This window comes from Ochotona curzoniae, unplaced genomic scaffold (assembly GCF_017591425.1).
Source record: "Ochotona curzoniae isolate NIBS_2020 unplaced genomic scaffold, NIBS_Ocur_1.0 contig_899, whole genome shotgun sequence".
NCBI classification, from domain to species: Eukaryota; Metazoa; Chordata; class Mammalia; order Lagomorpha; family Ochotonidae; genus Ochotona; species Ochotona curzoniae.
In genome coordinates, this window is record NW_024466605.1 from 3,632,465 (window position 1) to 3,655,613 (window position 23,149).

The following is a 23,149-nucleotide window of genomic DNA, read 5'->3' on the forward strand; positions in this document are numbered from 1 at the left end:
ATGGAGTCACAGAGTGAGGGCCTGGAACAGTCACCCACACAATTTCTTTCTCTGCTTAAAGAGGAGCCACAAGAGGCGGGACTGTCAGCTTGAATTTGTGTTTTAAGTGGAATCAGATCTCACATAGTGCATGTTTGAGAACTTCACAAATAGTACCTGATTGTACCATAATCCCACTCAGGAATATAAGCATAGTTGTATTCTGAGGTCATCTCTCTCCTAACCCACCCTTGCATTTATTACTGATTTTAAGAGAGAGCTCTTGCAGTCTATGAAGGGGAAGTGTGCTTTAGAAAACATCTGAGAGAAAGAGACATACAGAGTACTCGTATCTCATGGTGATATCCCCAAATACTTGCTCGTATGGGGACAATTCAGGAAGCCAGTTACTTAAAACATCACTCCTGCCTCCCCAGGCCTGCATTAGCAGGAAGAAGCTGCAGCCGAGAACCAAAGCAAAGCAAACCGCTGCGGAACATGGTCTTGCTATCAGCTAGGCTAAGTGCTAGCCCCTGCACTGTGTTTCAACTGACATTCTTGTATGTTTTGCTGTCTTATTACAGAAGTCACTTTTAAAAATTGTGCATGCATTAAACTCTTACAAATGGGCAACTGTTGTTTTTTTAAAGACAAGTAAAATGAGATGGCAAAGAGTAATCTCCAGGAAATTTTTCATTGTAATTTAAACCCCAGAAAAAGCAACTGTTTTCTCATGTTGATGTGATATTTTACAGAGTCAGGTTTCTTAGAACACTTGCATTTTCTTTACTCAACCCTACTAGATTTCCCCAAGTTAGGTGGTGCCTCATGAAGTCCAGATGCCAATGCACTGAAGAGTTAGAATAAATTGACTTTGGTAGATTTAACCCACCTTCAGTTTCTGCTTACTGCACGTTCTCTGCAAGCAGTTGGCATGGGCACAGCAATGCTGGCGGGCCAAGGCTAAGACGCCTGAGCATGATGCATAGCTACAGCTATACTAGGAGACGTGCAGAACATCTGTTTAGGGCTCTAGCTGAGCTTAACAGTATTTTCTGCCTTCTAAACTGCGGGAATGGAGATTATGCTGGGGAGCAAAATGAAAGTACATTAAAAACAGGTGAGATATATAACCACCTCCCAGAAAAATAAATCTAAACCAGCCAGGCTATGAAAGTACACAGTGTTGGAGAGTTCTACCAGGTAAAGCTCTGAAGGAAGAAGGGGTGAATGGGACTGAAAAGCCCCAAGGCTAAGGTTGCAAGACAGAAAAATCAGGACACAGGCACCCATAGTGTATTAGCAGAGCGGTTCTCCCTCTGACCCAGCTCTTAGGCCACGGTTACTAGTGATGCATGCCTGGGGAGAAATAGTGCTCTTTCTCAAGGTTAGACTGAATTTAGATCTCTGGATACCTCTATTCTCGATTGTGAGGCCTCAATGTTATCTGCGGTAAAATGGGACTAAAATGTCCTTGAATTTTGGCAGAGGGGATGAGGCCTGAAGTACAGGGCTAACAGATGTTTGGCAGTCAGGAGTGCAACCAGTGGGAGTCAGTGATAATGATGATTATCACAAACGTCATTTATTCAAGGTGAGAAAAAAAATCTGCCAATCTCTGTGCTGTATGGAGACAAACTACAAGCCCAAATCAGAACTCTTGGCGAATTACACAAGAATTTGAATGGATGCAGAACTTGGGTCTTGTCCCAGCCTCTACTATTTAGTGATAAAGGCAAGACAAAAATGTTTAGTTTGCTGATACAGAAGAAGAAGGGCAGAGACTGCAGGCCCCTGTGGGCTTCCTTGCCATCACTCACTGTAAATTTGCATGGCAACAACCAAAGACAGTCCACAGAAATCCACTCAAGGTCAAAGTAGAAATTACTTGGAGGACCACAGCTCTTTCTTGGGATGTGTTAGTCAAATGTCCAGCCCAACTCAGGCACCCCTGCGCATCCACTTGTGGAAAAGGATAGAAGCCTCGGAGGCTCCAAGGAACCCTGGTCCCTCAGCATCAGCATCAAAGTTGGGTTCTGCTGCCTGCGTGAAAGAGCAGTACCTTGACAACAAGCTGCTCCCGTAGATGAATTCCTCCCCAGGGTAGTCTGCTTGGTGAGGGCCACCCAGTGACCTTACCAGCTTTTCAAGAGCTGCTGGCTCCACACACCATGCTTCTGCTATTCTGTTTGCAGAATCATTCAGGGCCATGCAACAACTAAGCCTGGATCAACCCAATCCTCCGAGTCCACTTTAATTTTTACCCCTCTCCACAAGGCTGTGTGCAAACGATCCCTCAGCAAATCTATCCATGTGGGTCATGCTCCACATGAATTCTATGTGGCTCCACATTAGATTCACCTGGGGAGCTTTGCAACAAACACCTATTCCTGGTCCCAACTCAAGAGATCCTTATTAATGGGGGGTTGTTTATTTGTGATTGCCACCATTTTTCTGGCAACAAATCTGGCTTTCTGTGTGGTCAACTTCAGTTAGTCTGTGCCTCTGCACGAGTTTCATGATAGCTGTGGAGTACAGATGGGCCCAGAGGGTCCCTTCATTTTCCTGTAGGCAAAGGAATGCTGCAATTTTGAATTGTAGCAGCTGAGCTGTAATTTGGGAAAACCACAACAGCTTTTCAAAGTCTGACTGACACCTTTCCTAGAGAGGTACCTCCTAGGTATAAGGAAATTGATGATAAGTAATTATTACCCAGTTGTACCAATTTTTGGACATATTTCCAAATTTAAACTTAGAAAATATTTCTTTAATTGCTATAGTTTTTTTTTTCAAAATCACTTTGATTGCTTACATAGTTACTAAGGCTATTATGTCCCAAACGCAAAAATATAATCATGCACAAAGCGTGGAAAAACTAATCCCATCACCAAGATATGATGAGCTTTAAGAAAAAGTCCTATATACAAGTGTCAAAGATTTTTCCCTGTGCTGTTATATCATATGAGAGATTGCAGACACAAACAGGCTTAGGAATACATATTAGTAAGCAGCTGCATGACATTTACACTCATTTAGCAGTTTTCACCTACAAAAACTGTTTTTTGCATATCATGCTGCAATCTGCTTTTGTCACAACTGTAATGCAAATACTTCTGTAGATGTGTATATGTAGGCATACAACACAAAGAGAGAACAATCTACCTTTTACTTTTGTCGGTAATTCAATCTTTACTTTTCTGGCTTACAGTTTATATATTCTAAGCTGCCAAAGCATTCCCAGGACACCCATTGTTCTTTGGAGCTATTTGTAACTGTACCCCACCCACACCCAGCCTCCACTAGGGAACAAATGTGGCCAGCTGCCTGCAGCCCACATCCTGGGGACCCGAGAGAGCTCACACACAGACAGATGGGTCAAATCTACAAACCACAGGGTGGGAGGTGGGCAGGGGGCATAAGGTTCTGAGGGCTGTGTTGATTTGAAATCTGCTCCTGCAGGTTTTAAACACACACAGATACATGTGATTCTACAGCTGGTGCTGTTTTTAAGATCCAGGCATCAGGCTTTGAAGCGCAACCTAAATTGTAACTGGCATAGCAAATTGCTTTCTAGACAATCTCTTCATTCAAACATGTCATCACAGTCCATGTTTACTACCCTTTTATTTCCCTCGGCCAGTCAATTCCTGTTTGTATCTCAGAAATCATTTTGACCATTGCCTACATTATAATTTGTATGCTTTGGTACCTATGTTTTCCACTCCCCCAAAACAAGTGCTGTTTTAACTTAGCTTCCACATTCTCTGTCCCCTTCAATTAGTGAGAAATTGACTCTAAGGTCTGACCATTCTCTGGCTATTCCCTTATTTGCTGCAGTAATTCTTGGGCAGCCGCATGCAACCATCTCTCATAATTTTGTAGGTCTCATGGCATAGTCAACCACTCTGCGCATTTCTATGTTCTTCTATTAACTCATTCCATTACACCCAACGGGATTTAGTTTTCAGAGGTAATCAACACGAATCTCCCGACTAGACGCCACAAATCCATTAGCTGATCAGTCTCAAAGTTTTGGCTCATGCCATGGCCTAGTCTGGGAGTGCCCTCCTCCTTCCAAGCCAGCTTTGTACAACTTTCCTGACTCTGTAGCACAGAAAAATTTCTGACTCTTCATGAACTCTCAGGCGATGATCCCATTTGCAGTGGTCACTCCCCTTTCTGCAGAATTTGTCTTATTTGTGGTAACTACAATAAAAGACACAGTGGGAATTTTTGTTTGTTTGTTTTCAAAAACTACTTGGTAAATGTTTGTTTGCTCTTTTTGGCACTTTTGCAGTCACTTCCCATTAAGGATCCCTAATTCATCAATCATATCTGTGATTAGATTGTGTGACATCACAACCACGGAGTCATAGCCAAACAAACAAACAAACAAAAAAATACAGAGAGCAAAGTAAGAGTTTTGTGCTTAATTGACAATAGGTGGAAAAGGGCTAAGAATTATTATCATTGTGCCTCATCTGTGTTCCCCCTCTCCTCTGGTAACAAGAAATAATTAAGAGGTAGTGTTAGGCTCGCTGAACACTATCCAAGGCTGCAGGAAATCCCAGGGCCTCTCAAGTCGGCCTTGCGCTAGCACTGGAGGATAATTAGGCAAACATGAGGCCTGTTTTGCATAGGCTCTACAGTGGACCACATCAGGCAGACACTGACATGACAGGTGGAGATTCTCCTGTGGGTGTGGGAAGTTCATTCAGGCAGTAGAACATGCAGAAACACAACCACCCATTCTTGCGTATGCCCTAAGACTGCTTCAGTGATTAAAAATGCAGAACTAGAGTATAAAGTGGGGCATCTCGAGTCTAACTCTTTAAGTTACTCTGTTTCCTTTCTAGCCCATTTCAAAGCTCATGTTCAGGGGCTATCTCTGAATCACTCTGTGGAGTGCCTGGATTCCTATTCCAGCACTGGCTCTGATTCCAGCTTCCTGCTCATGTGGACCCCGGGAGGCAGTAGTGTCCATCCAAGTATTTGGGTCCCTGCCATGCACGTGGAAGAGCTGGTTTAAGTGCTTAGTTCTCAACTTGGGCTCTGGCCATTGTGTGATTCAGTCAATAGAGGAATGCTTTCTCTGTCTCTTCACTGAAGAAGCAACTAAAAATCAGAAGAACATGCTCAGAAATGATTCTTTACAGGCCATGTTTATATCACACATTTCTGGGCAAGTTCAATTCTCACTTCTTCACTCTTAGCAAACCAGCGTGCAGATAGTACACAATCAATGGCCATATTTAAAATAGAACCAGAGGATGTCCACAAGAACAGAGAATGAGAAGATTTTAGGGATTCCTCCCAGGGTTTTCCCGTTGGCTAAGTCTGTTAAAAAAGCTGCTAATTTCCGCAGAGATGTTGGAGTGATTACTAGAATTCCAGGGTTCAACTGCAAACACTCATCTACATAAAGACTCCTTTACTAAGAAGCACATCAGTAAGTGTAACACAGATCTACTGGCATCTTCTCCACTAGGATTGCTCCAGATGCCCTCTTGTTGACTATATGAATCATGAGGGTACAACAGCCTACACCCTGACAGCTCAGAGATGTCACTTCTGATGACCAAATCCTTCCAGAATTGCCCAGAGTCAAAGCATATGATTAAACTGCATTTAGGAAACTTGGTCATTTCCATTTTTCTTTCAAGTTCAGGGTCTTAGACAAATTAAGGATCCAAAATGACTATGCTCACTGTGATATTTGCATAGTTCATCTGTAAGCAATGGCATTTAAAATTCTAGATTTTATCCTATTTTGACTTGGATTTTGTAAATAGCACTTAATAACTGTCCATATTTATTTCAAAGTTGTTCTAGGAGAGAATTTTCAATATTCTCAATACGACGAAAGGCTAAACGTTTAAGGTACTAGATAGTGCTAATGATTCCTATGTTATTATGACATAATATTTCCATATATTGAAATCTATCAGTACCTGCCTTGACTTAGCATTATAATGGTGACCTGTGTCAAATGCTGTTCCTTCGGTTTTGACGTCCTGGGCAGGTTGGAATGGGGAATGACGCATGGATCACAGGGTGAACTCTGGGAGCAAAGGTTCTTAAAATGACCTTGATCTACTGCTAAAGAAATTCCTAATGACTGATATAGACAAGCTATCAGCTCCATTAAAACAAAAAAAAAATCTTAAAGAATGGCAAAAAGATGATCTTTGGCTTGCAAATTGCTTCTTAGGCTACATCTTTCCTTCCGTTAGCAACACATTTACCTAAATTACAGCATAAGCTATTTGTACACAGTAATGCCTCTCTTGTTCACCTCTCCCCAGTGCCCACAACAGTAAACAGAATGCGGTAGGTACTCAATAAGCATCTGTAGATTAAATCAGTGTTGCTAAGCTTCACTTGCAATTTCAATTACAAGCATTATATAGTCAGGCTCCACAGATTCCCTATGCTCTATGTGAATTCCTAGGACATTGTGGCTTCTTCATGAGGATATGGAGCTGAATGTTAAACATTGTGGATGTGTTGAGTGAGCATCTAGGTGAGCTTTGCAATCCGTTTTGTTGGGACGCAGTGATTTGTTTCAGATCTAAAATTTCTCCCTACATTCTGTAAGAGAATCACTCAAGTTGTTAATTTGGGGTGTGACTGATTTACAACAGACATCATCTAAAACTCATTTAAAAACATATGACCGGGCCCGGCGCGGTGGCGCAGTGGTTAAGGTCCTTGCCTTGCATGCCCAGGATCCCATATGGGTGCCGGTTCTAATCCTGGCAGCCCTGCTTCCCTTCCAGCTCCCTGCCTGTGGCCCAGGAAAGCAGTCGAGGATGGCCCAAGGCTTTGGGAACCTGCACCCGCATGGGAGACCCGGAAGAGGCTCCTGGCTTCGGATTGGCATAGTATCGGCTGTTGCGCTCACTTGGGGAGTGAATCTTCGGCTGGAAGATCTTCCTCTCTGTGTATCCGCCTTCCCAATAAAAAAATAATAAAAATAAATCTTTAAAAACATATGACCAGGATAGGCCTGGTGGGATTATGGAGAGTCACCTCAACTAGGCTGCAGCTCCCACTGGTTTGTGTGAGGGCCAAGTATGAAGTGGGCAGGATTGGGCTGGACTGCAACACCCATTGGTTCGTGTGGAAGACAGGGCTGGAAACAGAACTGACCCAGCAATTGCAGCTACCAGGATAGCATAAGTTGATTGGGGCGATGGCTTGTGCCGGACCCTGTACTGGCAAGCAAACCCAAGAATTAGGTCTGGGATCACCTCAGACAAAGTTTCTCCAGGGATCCCTCCAACTGATCTCAGAACCCCAACCATGAAGAGACTATGTCAGCCGGTGGATTCTGAAGAGATTTCACTGTGCTTGGAGAGGCAAGATTGGCAGCAATTCAGAACTGTTGAACTATCAAAACTGCTTGAGCAGGACCCTCGGAGAATGCCCCACATCAGGGACCTGGGATGGGTGGGAGGCTGGGGCTTTTCCCTTATCTTTCCCCTTACCCCAGATACAGAAAAAATAATATTATTAATGTGGAAACAGTGGTCTTACCCACTTTCCTGTAGCCATTGACCCTTTGTGCCCTAATCAACTATGTAAAGATTATCGAAATAAAAGAGTTCAAAAAAATATGACCTCAACTCACTAGCTTGACAGTGGCATATTTTCATACCACGTATATAATAACAACAGATAATCCGTATGTTTAAAACACATACTATATATACACTCAGATATGTTGAAAACGTAAAAATTATAATAATTTCAAGAGTTTTAAGTGAAGATGGAGATCATCCTGGCCAGTCTCCTTGATATACAGGGATTCAAGGCACAGAAACCTAATCTTCACCCCAAGTCACACACTCATGAACAAAACACCTGCACTGGGATCTGCACATCTTACCAGCCCATGGCATCTTGCCAAATTTTCCGTTCTGTTGAGCATTTAACATCATCCTGAACCAAAATCCAGCAAACATGGTCATATCTTTTGTTATTCTACAAACATTCTGCAGAAAGTGGGAAACTGGGGTTTATCGAGTTGAGTTATGTCTACTCAGAGGTCAATAGCATCATCATTTCATGCATCTGTTTTCTCAAAGATCTTACAGACGTGTGTTTTATGTTAAAGGAGAAAAAAGTGGGCTCAAAATTGTAGTGTCTGCTGTCTATTTAATTTGCTTTGTTCTGTCCACTCTGGAGGCCACTGGACAGTTTTTACTTTCTTTTTTTAAACCAGAGTAGATTACTCCATTTTAAATCACTTCCCTGATTGGGTTCTTGCCATGTCTTTTATAGCCCAACCACTCTATGATCTCAGACATTAAATCTTTCTCTAGTCCAGACTAATATTTCTCACAGAGTTTTGTGCTGCAGGATCCTGATTAATTGCACTGCAAATGTAGAAAGTATAATTCACAGAACTAATGAAACAGAGTTTGCGTTATATGAGAGCAAACCTAAATTATGGAAACTTCCCAACTAAAAGGGATCTTGTGTAGCTGTAACTACTGATCGTCCAATATATTAATCTTTAAAAATTATGTATTAAAGACACATTGCTAATTTTGGGATCTGAGAAATGAGGAATAAATTGCAAATGTGCAATAAATAACTATTCCAGAATGGTTACAACAACCATTAGGTTTACAAATTATACTCTATTAGTTTCTATGCCCAATGGGTTTGGTTCCTCTGACCAATCTCTGCCAATGAGACAGAGATTTTTGAATTAGTACTGACAAACGTTTTGTACAAGTTATTTTCTGTCAAGGGCATTAGAACACATGCACTTCTTACCCATCGTGGGGTAGGGGGGAATCCTATGCATCACACTATTAATGTAAATTGCATATATGGCTCAAACTGGTCCTGCTCTGTCACTAACAGGTGGAGAGGGCCTCTCCCACCCAGCATGGACTGAGCTCTGGGAGTGCTTTGGAGTCACGTGAGTGTGCCTGGGAGAAGAAAGAACCCAGGCCCTGGGGTGGATCTGAACATCTGGAGTAGATTCTAGGCAGGTGGGGGAGTCCCAGAATGCACTGTACCACAAGCTCATGAAAGTTGCATATTTCTGGGCCAGGTATTTCTGCTAGGTTCTCATTGTATCTGCAATGGGCCACAGACTTAGAGAATGGTATTGCAACCTTCATGTGACAGAAACTTTACACATTCTCTAAACTCTGTTTTTCCCACAACTGACATTGTTCTTCAGATTGTTGCCTCTAATTGGTTTGTATGAAGAAGTTAATTTGTGGCTCTTACAGATTTTAATAATAAGCCTTTTAATTTTACTAGGAACATTAAAAGCGTCACACTATTGATAGTTTAACAGAACATCGGAAAGTTTTCTCTTATGCCACAGAATTCCCTTCATTAGAATAAGATTTTGCATGTGCACACATACAGTTGTTACAATTATACCAATATCTTACCACAGGAAATGTGTTACATTAGTTCATCATCTTGTCTCTGAAAACACATTTTTATTACAGATACTATTATATTTATTTTTATAGGCAAGCAAATTTAGGCTTAAGAAATTATCATCACTGTATTATAATCAAATCAAATTGCAGAGTCCTGATTCTTTTTGCTACCAAGGGACATTAACAGTACCATTCATGGCCCACACAAAACTCTCAACTTAAATATTAGCCTGCTAATCTCGCAAGGGTCATATCAAATGCCACTCGAGGGCTGGGTGTTCCTCACCCCTGTGTAAGATGAATGTTCAAGTTCAACGGACTTCATTCCTTTTTCCCACTGCTAGTTGCCTGGCTATGTTCAATCTCTTGAAAACCAGAGGCTTGAATTCCATGTGAGAATCCTGGGATGCTGTCAAGCCTGTGCTGTATCTTCTAAACACAGCCAATGTGCACCTGGCCCAACTCCCAGAACTCCACATATACCTTTTCCTAGTCTCTAGTCCAGGGCCACTGCCCCACCTGGGTCTCTCAAGGAACCATCTCCAAAATGGCTTTGTCTATGTAGTGGGTTTGCATTCTCACCAGACTAAGACTTATTTCTGTAATACGTGTTCTCAAACTTTTCAATAGACTGTTGTCTCCAGCTTATGCTGTCAGGGCCTTGTTCTCATTTTGTTTGCTTAGATTTCATGAGTTCTCATGATTTTTGATACTAGGTTTTGTCAATTTTCTCTCTAGGATCTGGAAATTAATGAACCCTGTTCAATTTTGGTTTGAGAGTCCTTCCTGTTACAGTAGAGATGTTTAATTTTGGTTCCTATCATAAAATAAATGGACAGAGTTAACAAGGAGAGCCTTCAATAAACAACTTCTAAAGATGATGTTTCTCAAAACATGCACGTTCATCCATTCTACCAAAAGAACATGCACAGAGTGGGAAAGCAAGTGCTGAGGATAAATGGACGGGAACAGGAAGAAGAGGATGGAAGGCATGTAGGCAAGTGATGGGCTTCATCTCTGTTAGCTGAGAAGGCCATGGCCACTTAGGAGACTATCCTGATTGCACACTAGGAGCTATGATCCATGAAGAAATAGAGAACAAGTGGTGACAAAAGGAAAAGTTCTTGAATGATCAACAGCAGCCGAAGTGCTTCAGAGCTGGTTGGTAAGGATGCCACAGTCTTTCCATAGCACATAAAATGCGCATCCTTCACTGATCTGGGTGGAGACCAATCCTCATTCTGCAAAGGGATTATGTTCAGACAATTGACTTCATCTTTTTATGAGCAAGACAGGACAGAAAAGTCTACAGTGGTTCAGCAACAAGGGAGAGAAACTCGGCAACATGTTGTCATGCTTTGTCCTCTTTTTAAGTGACTCCACTAAGGATATTGAACCTGACTGAAATAATACCTTATCCCAAGGTAAAGGCATGATAGTTTCGGTTTTGTAGAAGTGTTTGGCAAGCCTTTATTAAGACCTATGCGTGCAGAGAAATCTCTGCTGTATTTTTTAATTTAACACAATGAAAACTTCCATTCTGAGCTACTCCAAACTCTGTTACAGTAGTACTCACTGGTCTTCTTATGGGGGTATTTCCACAGGGAAGCCTTTCTTGTGGCAAGAGGGAGAACTAGCTGCTAAGTTGCTTAGGATTCTATGTGTGTCTAGACCTGCAACATTATATCCACATTCACTATGCAGCACACATGACAGCAACTATGAATTAATCTATTATTTGTTTTCCAGAAAAGAAGCTCCTGTGTATTTCCAGAAAAATATGTGTGTACCATGAAGCATCAACTATGTCCTAGAAAAGAAATGGAAATTCAAACCATGTGGGAGAATCAGCACACAGGAAAACCACTCACAGCCCAACTAAGAACCCACTGTACTAGTCTGTCATCTTGCTGATGCCATTTGCATTTCCTTGCTTTGTAGAGTTTCACTCTATTATAATTAAACAATTGTGTGGTAAGCTGGTTCTGGAATAGGAATTTATCTGTCAAAAACTTTAAAGATGAGTCAAGTTTATTCTTGAATCTGCTCAGAGAAATGAATCAATGAGTTTTGTTTTGGTAAAGGGACATCCAACTATTCTAATCCTACATACAAAATAGGTATGCCCATAAGACCACTAGCATAGATGAAAAACAAACAAACAACTAAAAAAACCACAAACAAACAGAAGAGCTATTTGTATGCACTGAGAACTGTGTCCAGGTTAAAATGTCTCTTACTCAATGACCTAGGAAAAGGAGTGAAGTGATCCAGGCAATGACTGTAATGGATAACAATGAGGTTCTCAATGGTCCAGGAGAAAGTGCCTAACAAAGCAACTCTTAGTTTCATCTGATTGCACATTCTGCTTATCAGGTGCTTTCTGTAGGATATTTAAGTAGATCATTAAATACACAATGTAGTTAGATTATTAGAGCAACTGGGGGTGTTTATACGAACCATCAATTTTATAGATATCTTTATCCTGAATAAGGTTTTCAAGTTGTCAATCCCAATTTTTCTTATCCATGTGTCCATCAGAAATGAAAACAAACTACCATTTAACTGAGATTTCAGTTTTTCTGAACTGTCAGTGTTGAGCTGACCTGTGTTCCATCTCAACAAGAAGGAGAGATTAGCTCTCAGAGAGCTCAGCCTGGAAGATTTCCTCTCTGATTCTGGCCCCTGGGGCATTTCTGTGGCTTTAGTCACTCTTAACATCTCTAGGAACTAATGCTTTCTGAGGATGATCCATCTAATCTCCTCAAATCAGAGTCCTTAGGTTTCTCTAAATCTTTCGGCAGACAGGCAGAGGGGGCAGGCTTACCCTATTCCTCAGGATCAAACTAAACATCTCCCCGTTTTCACTCTTTTGCTCTTGCCAATGTGGCAAGTGCAGGTTGTTCATCTTGGACTATGAGTCTCAGAGCATTAAAGCATCCATGCTCTGCAAGTAGAAAAGGCAATGGTCAGAAAACCATCGATTCTGCTGCCCAATCTCTGAAAACATGGATCTGCAGCTTCTTGCTTCTTGAAAGTCCCAGCACACAGTTACCACCCTGTCCCCTAAAAACAGCTCTCTGGCGTAACGACATTGGATGCTGAGTTTACACTTGCAATTTGAATCTGTAGACTCACTGGTATTGGTGAAAACCATTCAATCTCACTCTTACCAGTCACAGGGCATTTATTTTCTTGTTGAGAGCATTTAGGTGTGGCCAACTGTGATAGTGTAACACTAAGGTTCTGGGCTTCCGTCACAACTGACCAAGCAACAATCACACCCAAATATTAAAGTGATTCTTCAGAGCTGGCAGCTCCGTCTCTAAGAGAAATGCGGCCCTCGGGGACAACAAAGGAAATTCAGATGCTTTGTTGAAGGTTAAATAAAATCAAAGAATTGTAGGTCATCAAGAGCCAACCAATGTCACTGTAAGAGCTGCAAGGGAAGGTGGGAATTGAGGAACTACTTTCAGGTCATGTGTGCCATAAAGGGAAACAAAGAGGATGAAAGAAATTCCCAAATTGTAATATGACCTAGATCCTTCCACAAAGCCACTTCTCCATAAAACCATTGCCAAGTGCTATTTTAATCTAAGCTGGCTTTCCTTGGAGCTCTAGCCTTGCAGCATAGCTATTTTCACCAGGAGCACTGCAATAGAGAACAAGAAGTACAGAATACTGTTGGCATCATTTAACAGAATTGCTTTCATTGCTTCCTGCATAAGCAGTGAAATGGTATTCCATTCTGTTGATACTGGCAGTCACTATATCTAAAAAGACAGCACACATACTCCTGTTACACCCTTATAAGCACACCCTTAACCCACTGACATTTACTTCTATCATTTTATGGATTTCATCTTCTCTCCCTCAAAACATTTAATCAATGTAGCATTCCAAAGTCTCCAGGGAAATTTGGAAGATATGTGTGCTATGAAGGCAAGGAGCATAGAGCACCATGCTGAACTGGGAAAAGAAATGGATAGATACAAAAGAAAGAACAGGCTCATGTGGAATTTTCAACCTAGGTGAGAGCTAAAGAGACCTTAGCTCCAACACTGAACATATGCCAAGTTTCAATTTTCTAGCTATTTCCATTATAGCAAAACATAAATAACATACTTATCACTCAAGTGCACATAAAATCATTCATGGATCATGTCATAGAAAGTGTTCATTGAGTAACTAAATGCCTAAATCCATTTCTTGGACTATGACCATGAGCAATTTTACTCAAGTTCACAGCTACAAATGCATCTGTAATGCTTCCATTTGACTGGGACATGCAGTATCCAGACATTTAGTTAGACTTTGTTTTTACTGTGTCTGTGGGAGTACCTATGGATGAGCTTAGCATTTAAAATAGAAATGTTTATGAGCCTCTTTTAATCAGCTGAAGACCTGAGGAGAATAAAAGGCTTACCCAGAACTAAGAAAGAATTTTATCTCACAATACACTTATTCTAAGGCATTGGGTCTAACTGGTTCTATAGCAGCCTTCAACCTTTGGATAAGAAATAATACATGGGCTGTGTATATTGTGAACTTTCCAGACTTCATTATTGCATGAATGAATGTTTATTTAATAAGCATCCCTAAATATCTCCCCAGCAGTTACTTCTCTCCACTTCTCCTAACTGCTCCTAGTTCTCTATTGGTTCTGTTACTTGGCAGAATCCTAACAAGGCATCTTAGTGGGAAACGTAGCTGGATGGTTAGTGCACTTGCAGTGTTGATAATTTCCTTAACCACAAACAGCACCCTTACTCACCCAATAAATGCCTATACCACAAAATAAACACAAATAATACTCACATATTTGATAACCTACTTTACAATAAAAGCTCACCACTGTCTTCCATTTGTAACTCGTTAATTCCACTAAATTCCACAAAGGTCAGTTCCTGTCCTAGATGCTCCACTTCCCATTCCAGCTCCCTGTTATGGTCTGAGATGGCAGTGGAGGCTGTCTCAAGTCCTTGCACTCCTGTACCTAACATGGGAGACCTGTAAGAATCTTCTGGCTCCTGGCCACAGATTGGCCCAAATGCAGCCTTTGTGGATATTTGGGGAGTGAACCAATGGATGGAGTATCTTTCTCTCTCCTGCCTGTAGTGCTGCCTTTCAAATTAAGTAAGTGAATTCTTTTTTTTAAGTAAGTTTCAGAAAAATCTAATGATATTTAAGAGTGTACAGAAACACATTTCCTGAAGTATCTTGCTCCTGAGTCTGTATTAAGCTTTCTCCCGCTTAGGAAGGGGTAAGGCCGTTTGAAGCTAAATGGTTGCTGTAGAGAACCGTGCTGAAGTGGGAAATGAGATGGGGAAATGCAAAACTAACACTGCCTTTCCATCCCTGAAACAGAAGCAAGATTCTTTTTCATTAGGGGCTTCAAAGACTTTATAAAAGTTGCATATCATGGAAAACTTGTATGTATTTCAAAATGTCATTGCATCAAAGTAAATATCTTTTAATTCCATTTACCCACCACATTTTTGGATGTATTATACATTTCTTGCATTGTACCTATGGATTTTCACGAAACTTTTGAAGTTTACATCGATTTCAGTATTTTCTCTTTTTTATTGCACCAAAACAAACTTCTGTTTTAATTCCCTTTTCCATCTTTTCAAGGCTCTTCATGCAGCTTCAGTCTCATATTTCCAAAGACCGTAGAAACCTCACTGCACTCAGCTCACCCAAGCATGGCAACAGAGGAGGGATTCATGCTGACTGAAGACCTACTCTGTGCTGCAAAAAGCTCACAGATGTATTTTCCATTGACTTTTGGTACCTTCATGCAGAGACATAAGGCAGAAGATCCAAGACTAATAGTGAACAGTACCTAATCAAAACCTGCCCTTTGGGCCCAGCACGGTGGCCTAGCGTCTAAAGTCCTCGCCTTGAATGTGCCAAGATCCCATATGGGCCCTGATTCTAGTCCTGGCAGCTCCACTTCCCATCCTGCTCCCTGCTTGTGGCCTGGGAAAGCAGTCAAAGATGGCCCAAAGCCTTGGGACCCTGCACCCAAGTAGGAGACCCAGAAAAAGTTCCTGGCTCCCGGCTTTGGATCTGCGCAGCACCGGCCATTGCAGTCACTTGGGGAGTGAATCATCAGATGCAAGCTCTTCCTCTCTGTCTTTCCTCCTCTCTGTATATCTGACTTTGCAATAGAAATAAAATAAATCTTTAAAAAACTGTCCTTCTTGGAGTCTCTTTCACCCGTCAGTCTTTCTAAATTGAGCAGACAGCTATTGGAACATGGCAATAGTACCATTTCAGCACTAAGACCAACATTTGGGAGGTTTGACTGGTATATTCTATTTCCCAGTCTGCCAGTTCAATGTCTTCCCAGCACCCAGCTCCTCCCATCTCCATGTGTAAGAGTAGCTCTTATACACATGTGCCTTGTGCCACATCACTATGGCCACACCAGATTCATCAAATGCTTTCTAGGGCTGCAAAACTTCTGTGCCAATCTAAAAATACAGTGATCAGTATCAGAACTTAACTCATAGGGAAAAATAAAAATCTTGTATCTTAAGAGGAAAAGTCTAAAAATTTTTCCTTAAATCATTTCCCTAGAAACATGATATATCAAGAGTATATATGTTTTCAAACCAATATTAACTAAGCATTCAATATTACTCCTTGTCTACTGAAAACATATTTGCTGCAATTTCCAGCATTTTCTTTTGCTCTTGTTGATCCAGGATTCGGCTAATGAACATAACTGAATGAATGGTGGTGTACTCTTTTCTGGAATGTATGAAGATGTGGATATTGTGAACGGCACTGGGGATATTAAAGAGAAGTTACCTAGAATGCAGAGACCGTCTGTGCAGTTTTCAGACTCCTGGCTCAGACCTTCACAGAATTTGCCCCCGTTCCTCGGAGCAGGTGCTGTGCACTCTCGGATGCGCAGGTGCTCACACTCCGGGCTGCAGACCGACCATTCACTCCACAGTTCCCAGCTCCCATCCACTTGAAAGGGAAACAAAAAGCCATCATTAGGATGAATGAGGCAGGAACCAGCAGACTCACCCCAAGACTGATGTTTTTCTTAGTGCTGAATTTTAAAGATATCACCAATACAACCAAAACAAAACAACAAGCCCATTGATTTTTTTCTCTCCACAATTTCCTTTCTAAAGAGATTCTCTAAGAACAACAGTGGTACAATCTCTTGCTATCTAACGATGAGGACAATTACTGAATTTAGGCAAGCATTTGAACCACCAGTCCCCGAGGTTGCCTACAACGGCCTTTATCAGTTCTTTCCCATTCTTTCATGCCCAAGTACATCTTAGATGGACAGTGTGCAGTAGCTGTTAGTAATCAACCACTTCCTTGTGGGTTGACAGTTTGTAACAGACAGCAAGATGAACTATCCTTATGCCCTAAAATCCTTTGAACAGTATGCATTTAAACCTAACTATACCACCACCATTCAACTAAAAAGAGGTCAGTCAAACCCCAAGACATCAGGACTTACATAAATAGACTTTCTTGGCTCATGGATTGCTACTCTATGTAGAAATGAACAAGCTGGATTTAATTCTAGTAACAGTCTACCCCAGAGAATACAGCAGATGTTTGAGGCAATTGTTTTGTGACCTCCTAGGAATAGTTCAACCAGTTTATGTGGGTTAAGATATTACAGTTTTTAATCTTAAGCAATTAACCAAAGAATAGGATTAAAAAATGAACTTGGCTATAAAATTTCAGCGTCCTTATCATGTCATCTATCAATTTATTGGCTGAGCAAAGTGGGCAAATTAGTTAGCTTCATTTTATCATTTCTGTTGACTGGGGAATGATAAAACTCACAACACAGAGTACAATGTTGCAATTCAATAAGCATCTTGCACAGTACTTGGCACATAGTAAGCACTCAATAAATGGTACTGAACCTGAGTCCAAAAGGAAACTCCAAGACTATGTAGCCAGAGAGCACCTTCATATCAACTGTGAGTGTCCGTGTAACGAATGTTTCATGCGAGACTCAGGACCAAAGGCTTCCTCAGTGGAAGGATATGCTTTCCACAGAGAAAGTCGTCTTCCAGCCCATCTATTTCTCATTGTATGAAGTGGGACACAGCCAGTCAGAGATGAACAAAAGGACTTACAAAAGCCATATTTGGTAAATAGGATTTCTCCATAAAAGAAAGCAAGCATAGCCCCTATGGAAACTGCAAACTGATGTGACAGTGAGAAATTTCTGCCGGCTGTGTTGTAAAGACAGCTGGCTTCTCAGAATAACAGGTCAAATTTTGGGTACCTGCTCTTTTTGTGCAACATACCACATCCGTGCTATTATACAAATGCATGCATGCCACCAAAGTGGAAAAACCCAAGGACAAAAGTGGATGGCTTAGCCCCCACCAAACACTTCCAGGATTATGGTATTTCCAAGCATTTGGCTTATTGAGGGTGAATGTTCAATGCCTTCTGTGCAGTAAAAAATCAATATATCCCCACAAATCCTGCACAGAGGTAGTTCACCCATGTTCTTGCTGATAAAATGAGCTCCACAGTAACACCTTGAACAGAGGCTGAGAACCTGGGAGCAGGAGACTTTGGAAAGGAAAGTGATACTGATGGCCTCACACTAGCTTGCTAGTGCTGGTGGAGCGGAAGGGAAAAGGGAATCTGCAGATATCTCACCGGGACAAAGGGAGGTGCAGGTTATTTTCTGCACTGACATTCCCTCACAAAAGGCCCCACCATTGAGAGGAGCTGGGTTGGTGCAGGTCCGGGAACGTTTCTGCCATCCTCTACCACAGCGAACATTGCAGGCTGACCACTCTGTCCAGGAAGACCAGCCTCCATTCACTGAGAGACACAAATGGGGAGGGGAGAAAAAACAGGAGAGAGGTTTTTACTGATTGCCTACTATGTGCAAGCCACTGTGCCAGGTGTTGTGAGTCGGGTATCTGGGGACCAGGTGATTGCAGAGCCCCATGAGCCACTCTGCCAAGAGGCAAAGGCGGGGCTTACCTCATCTGCCTCTTGGTCCACTCAACTGTATTAGGAGGGACATGCAGAGAAGGGACTATGCAGCAGAGTTAGGGAAAAAAAAAGGAAGAACGTATCATCAAATCTCTAAAGCACTGGAAAAATTCAGAATCTAGGAAGAAAATATCAGCATTTGAATTTCTAAGATGTTAAGTGCTTCAAAAATAAATCCCAGGGCTCTTCTATTGTGGCAGGGGATGCCTTTACTTAAATAGGCAGGACTATCTCTTGTACAAGTCCTAAGATATTCAGCAAACAGGAATATTTGGTTTTGATTGACTTCATATGCCAAGAGAGGAAGTAGCTGCCAACAGGTCTGGGAAGCGGGGTCTGGGAGGAGCGGGAAGCAGAAACTGCTCATCTCCACTCTTTTTCAAATATAAACACAGTTGGTGGGGGAATCAACACTCTTTTTATTATACTTTTAAGAGAGAGATTGGGAATGTCATAGACTATCTCATGGAAACCTAAAACCAGAATGCACACATTCACAGCAATGGGTCATGTTCTATCTGGCCGCATGGGGGGAGGCAGGAAAGCACTGCAGCCCATGACCCCTAAGGTCCTTTCCAGTCTAAGCACTGAAGGCTTTAAAGAAACACACAGCCCTCTACTTCCCTGCTTTCTGCCCTCCTTTTCCATTCCTGGCCTTTGGGCTGGTCTTACCATAGACCACCACGGTGGCGGACAGGCTCCTCCTCTTGGCCACAATGTTGGCTGCCATGCATGTGTAGTTCCCGGAGTCAGAGAGTCGTGCCTGCCTGATGATGAGATTATGGTCAGCCCGGGTGTCGATGTTCTCATCTTGCTCAGAGTCAATGGGTTCCTCATTTTTCAGCCACTCCACCTACATGAAGAGAGAGGTACATGGACATGTCATAATGGAACCTAAGAGCCTCTACCCGAATTGGAAGGTGAGAGGTCCTAGTGTGTGGAAGAGGGATGGATCCCACAAACAGAAGGACAGGAATGATCTTTGCCTTATTCCACGGCCTTTCCCTTTTACTGAGCAAATGTGGTAACACTCAAGCAATGAGGACTTAACAAGCTGGGGGCCGGAAAAGAACCCAAGTACTTTGTTGACTTTGACCTATTTTCTAAAAACACACTGGGAGAGAGCAAAGAGGTGACTGCAATTAGGTCATTTCATTAGAACACTGATGATAATGATATTCCAATAACTCTTCAGAAATGGAGCTCAGAAAATCAACACTTTTTTACATGCTGAACTTGTACTTTGTAATGAGAGGAGATGGTAGGATTTGATAAGATTCCCAGTCAATAAGTTTGCATTTTAGTAAGCTCTTAAAGGATGAGAGTTTCTAACTTTCATACAGACTTCTGCAAAGACAGCCACATCCATCAAAGTTCTCCATATTTGAAGGGATGTTCCTGTGGCCATGGTTTACACCATTCCTCCAGTGATTCAAGGGACATTTCAGCTCTGGGTTAGGCACCTGACAGATTCAGGCTCTACATTCTTTCAGTAGGTGCTCATCACCACCTTTGAGCGAAGACTATTCTCATCCATGATTGGTCTATTCTTAGCATTGCTCCCAGGAAAGTGATTTTCTTCCTCCAGAATCCTATCCTGAATGCCAAGTTTTCTTTCCATGAAATCACAAGGAAGACTCAGAGGCAAGTTTCTACTGCTTGATCCCTCTCCTTGCCTATGTGGAAGTGGTGTCATTCAAGCCCCTTGTTTACATCAGACATTCCAGTCTTCCTTGTTCTGATTGCTCTCTGCCTCCACGTGAAACAACAGGCCCATTCTCTAGTGCCATCTTGCTCACATGAGACCCACCACTTGCTCAACGATAACCATTTCACTACAGTTACCAACACATGTAAAATAGTCATTTACCAGACACATAAAACTCAAAATTTATCACAGACAGCATGCACAATGGTGATTTCACAGAGACTTCATCAGAAGCAGACATTAGTGGTCATTTTGTCACACTCTGCCCACCATCCATGAGGCTAATGGAGAGTCAGTTTTAGAATAAGATGCCTCATTTCATGCTGTGTTTAAATCTAAAGAATTCTAATTGATCACCAATAAACAAGGACCATCTGTTACATGACAATTCAGCAACTATTTGTTCATCCCTATAAAAAATGAATTTATTTACCAAAAAGAAACCTATCATGTTCCTTCAATGTCTACCCCAAGCACCAACCTATTAGAGAGTTTAGACATGAGAAATACAAATTTACCCTGGAAGAGGCAGGGTATAAGAAAATAGAATGGTACCAAAAATCCTTTTGAGAATTTAAAATAGCTCCTTAAATCATAGGAAGGAGCAGCAGAAACTCAGTGTTTCAGCACCCTAATAAAGAAGCCAGTCTTACAATCAACTGTACAAGGTTCTAAGGGTACAAGCATGAGCCAGCCTACAAGTATGGGAATTAATGAGGACCCAGACCCAAACAACAGGCTCTGCTTACCAGAGTAGGCAATGGAACTGATTTTTTGAAAGTAGCATTTTACTTATCTGTTCATTTGAATAGTAGATAGAATGAGAGATAGAGTGGTTCCAGTCTCTGGTTCATTCCTTAAATACCCAAAACATCCAGGGCTGTGTAATGTGGAAACTAGAAACCAGGAAAACCTATAGGTCTCCATGTGGGGAATAGGAACTCATTTACTTGTACCATTTTCTGTTGCCTCCCCAGGCATAATAGCAGGAAGCTGAATCAAAGAGCAGCCACCACTCTAATAGGGAGTTCCAGATTTGGCAGGTGGTGGTCTTTGATTCACAATGCCTTTCCCAGAACTGATTTTATGACATATCTGATTACTGGTTTGAAACACAGCATTTTCATTTTTCCATTGACAGAGTCTATTTAGTTATTCATTCATGTATTTGACAAACAAATAAATAATGAATATCGGAGTTCTTCCTGAGAGCTTAAGAAAATAAGGTGAACAAATCCAAGATTGGTGTCTATCCCAAGGTCTTATATTTAGTGCATAAGTTAGAAACAAGTAAATCTAACATTTCTCCAAACATTAAGAGTGGAATGCTACCTTCATCTGCGATGAGATGTTTATGATAAGGCCAATAGAATTTGCTCTTAAATGACACTACCAGTTCTAGACCATTGGCAAAAACAAGATGGTCCTGAACAAGTCTGAGAGCTTTTGTTCCATTTCCACCATCTGCCTGGTTGAGATTTTAGTTGCAAGTATAGTGTCTGTTTTCTGATTAATCACCCAATCTGATTTTTTTTCTTCAGCTTCCAGAGATTGTCTCTTATGTCCCACCTCAGTTTCCCTGGCATATTTTCTGGCTAATGGCTGATCAGGAAGGAGGGACAGCTGCTATTGGCCCATAAGTCAATTTACCTTAGCCAGTTGATAGTCAGAAACCACTGTGCACACTAGCCCTGGAGAGTAAACCTGTAGCAATCCCAACATCTGAAAATCCAAGAAAGCTCTTCTCAATAACTTTTGACTAAGGGGAAATCAAGACCACAGTCCCCAAGGGAAGATTTGGCTTTAAATGAGGCACTATCTTCATGTGATACAGATTAGGCCAACAAACTGGGCAAATATTTTCCACAATTTTGAAAGCTAATAATACAAATAATAAGAGTGAAAACAATAAAAATAGCTCAACCTCTGCTTAAAGTCGATGATGATTCATTCCGGTAAGCATGGAATAAATGAACATACAGCTCATTGAAAACCAAACAAATTAGGGTAGGAATTGTGGAATAGCTATGTGTGATGTTGTCTGCACACCCCACCCTAGTGCCTGGTTCCAATTTCTCCTACTCACAGTTTCTGAGGTAACTTCCTACCAATGCCTATAGAAGTACTTGGTTTCTTGTTACCCATGTTGGAGACCCCGTAAAAGTTCCTTGCTCCTAGGTGTGACTTTGACCAGCCCTGTATATTGCAGCCATTTAGGGGAATGAACCAGCAGATAGAAGATATCGACCTTTCCTTCTCTCTGTGTTCATTTTGTCTTTCAAATGAGTAAAAGCTAAAACAAAGAACAAAACACCATAAAATTAAGAATTATTCTTTTTTACAAATAATATAAAATGTTAAAATAATAATAATATAAGGAGATTTTTCTTCCATATCTGTGAATCAGAGAATAAATTTTCTCTCAACTCATATTTTCTAAAAATAATTTCTTTGGCTTTTTTTTTTTTTTTTTGCCAAGAGTGCAAGCCAGAGGTCATTGCAATAGTCATCATGTTATCATGGCTTCTTCCTGGGGACTTATAGAATGGCCTCTTACTTAATGTCTACAACTCAAAGTCCTGCCACTGTGGTTTGTCTCCCCAATGGAATCAGACCGTGTTTCTCTCTAGATTGAAATCCATCTCAGCTCAATGCTGACAGTCCCCCTGTGGACGCAGTCCTTAAAGAAACCCCATCTCAGTCTTTTCTGCTCATGTGGACTGCTTTCAGTTCTAGAAAGCTCAAAGCAAGTTTTCACCACAGCATCTTAACCCTTGCTGACTCTGCAGCCCAGGTGACCTTTCCATAGTTATCTCAAGGCTCATTCCAGCACTTAGAAAAATATGTTAGGGATACAAATGAGAACTGAACCACAATAACCACAATATTATCTTTGACATAAAAGAAATTAAAGCAAGCAAGCAAATGTTGGGCAGCTGCTTGACCACATCTCACAGCAGAGTGCCTGGGTTTCCAAACTAGTTCTGGCTTCTGACTTCAGTTTCTTGTTAATGCAGAGTCAGGAAAATGA

General features: G+C 41.4%; 1 protein-coding gene across 1 annotated transcript in view; it reads right to left on the reverse strand.

The window, feature by feature from the left end:
- UNC5D (unc-5 netrin receptor D) overlaps positions 1 to 23,149 on the reverse strand; it is a 525,876-nt gene that overhangs the window by 88,011 nt on the left and 414,716 nt on the right. The window contains exons 5-7 of the mRNA XM_040994252.1: positions 19,083 to 19,263; positions 18,066 to 18,233; positions 16,218 to 16,382 (exon numbers count right to left, since the gene is read on the reverse strand). Coding sequence (XP_040850186.1) covers positions 16,218 to 16,382; positions 18,066 to 18,233; positions 19,083 to 19,263 — 514 coding nt within the window. The remainder of the gene's footprint in view (positions 1 to 16,217; positions 16,383 to 18,065; positions 18,234 to 19,082; positions 19,264 to 23,149) is intronic.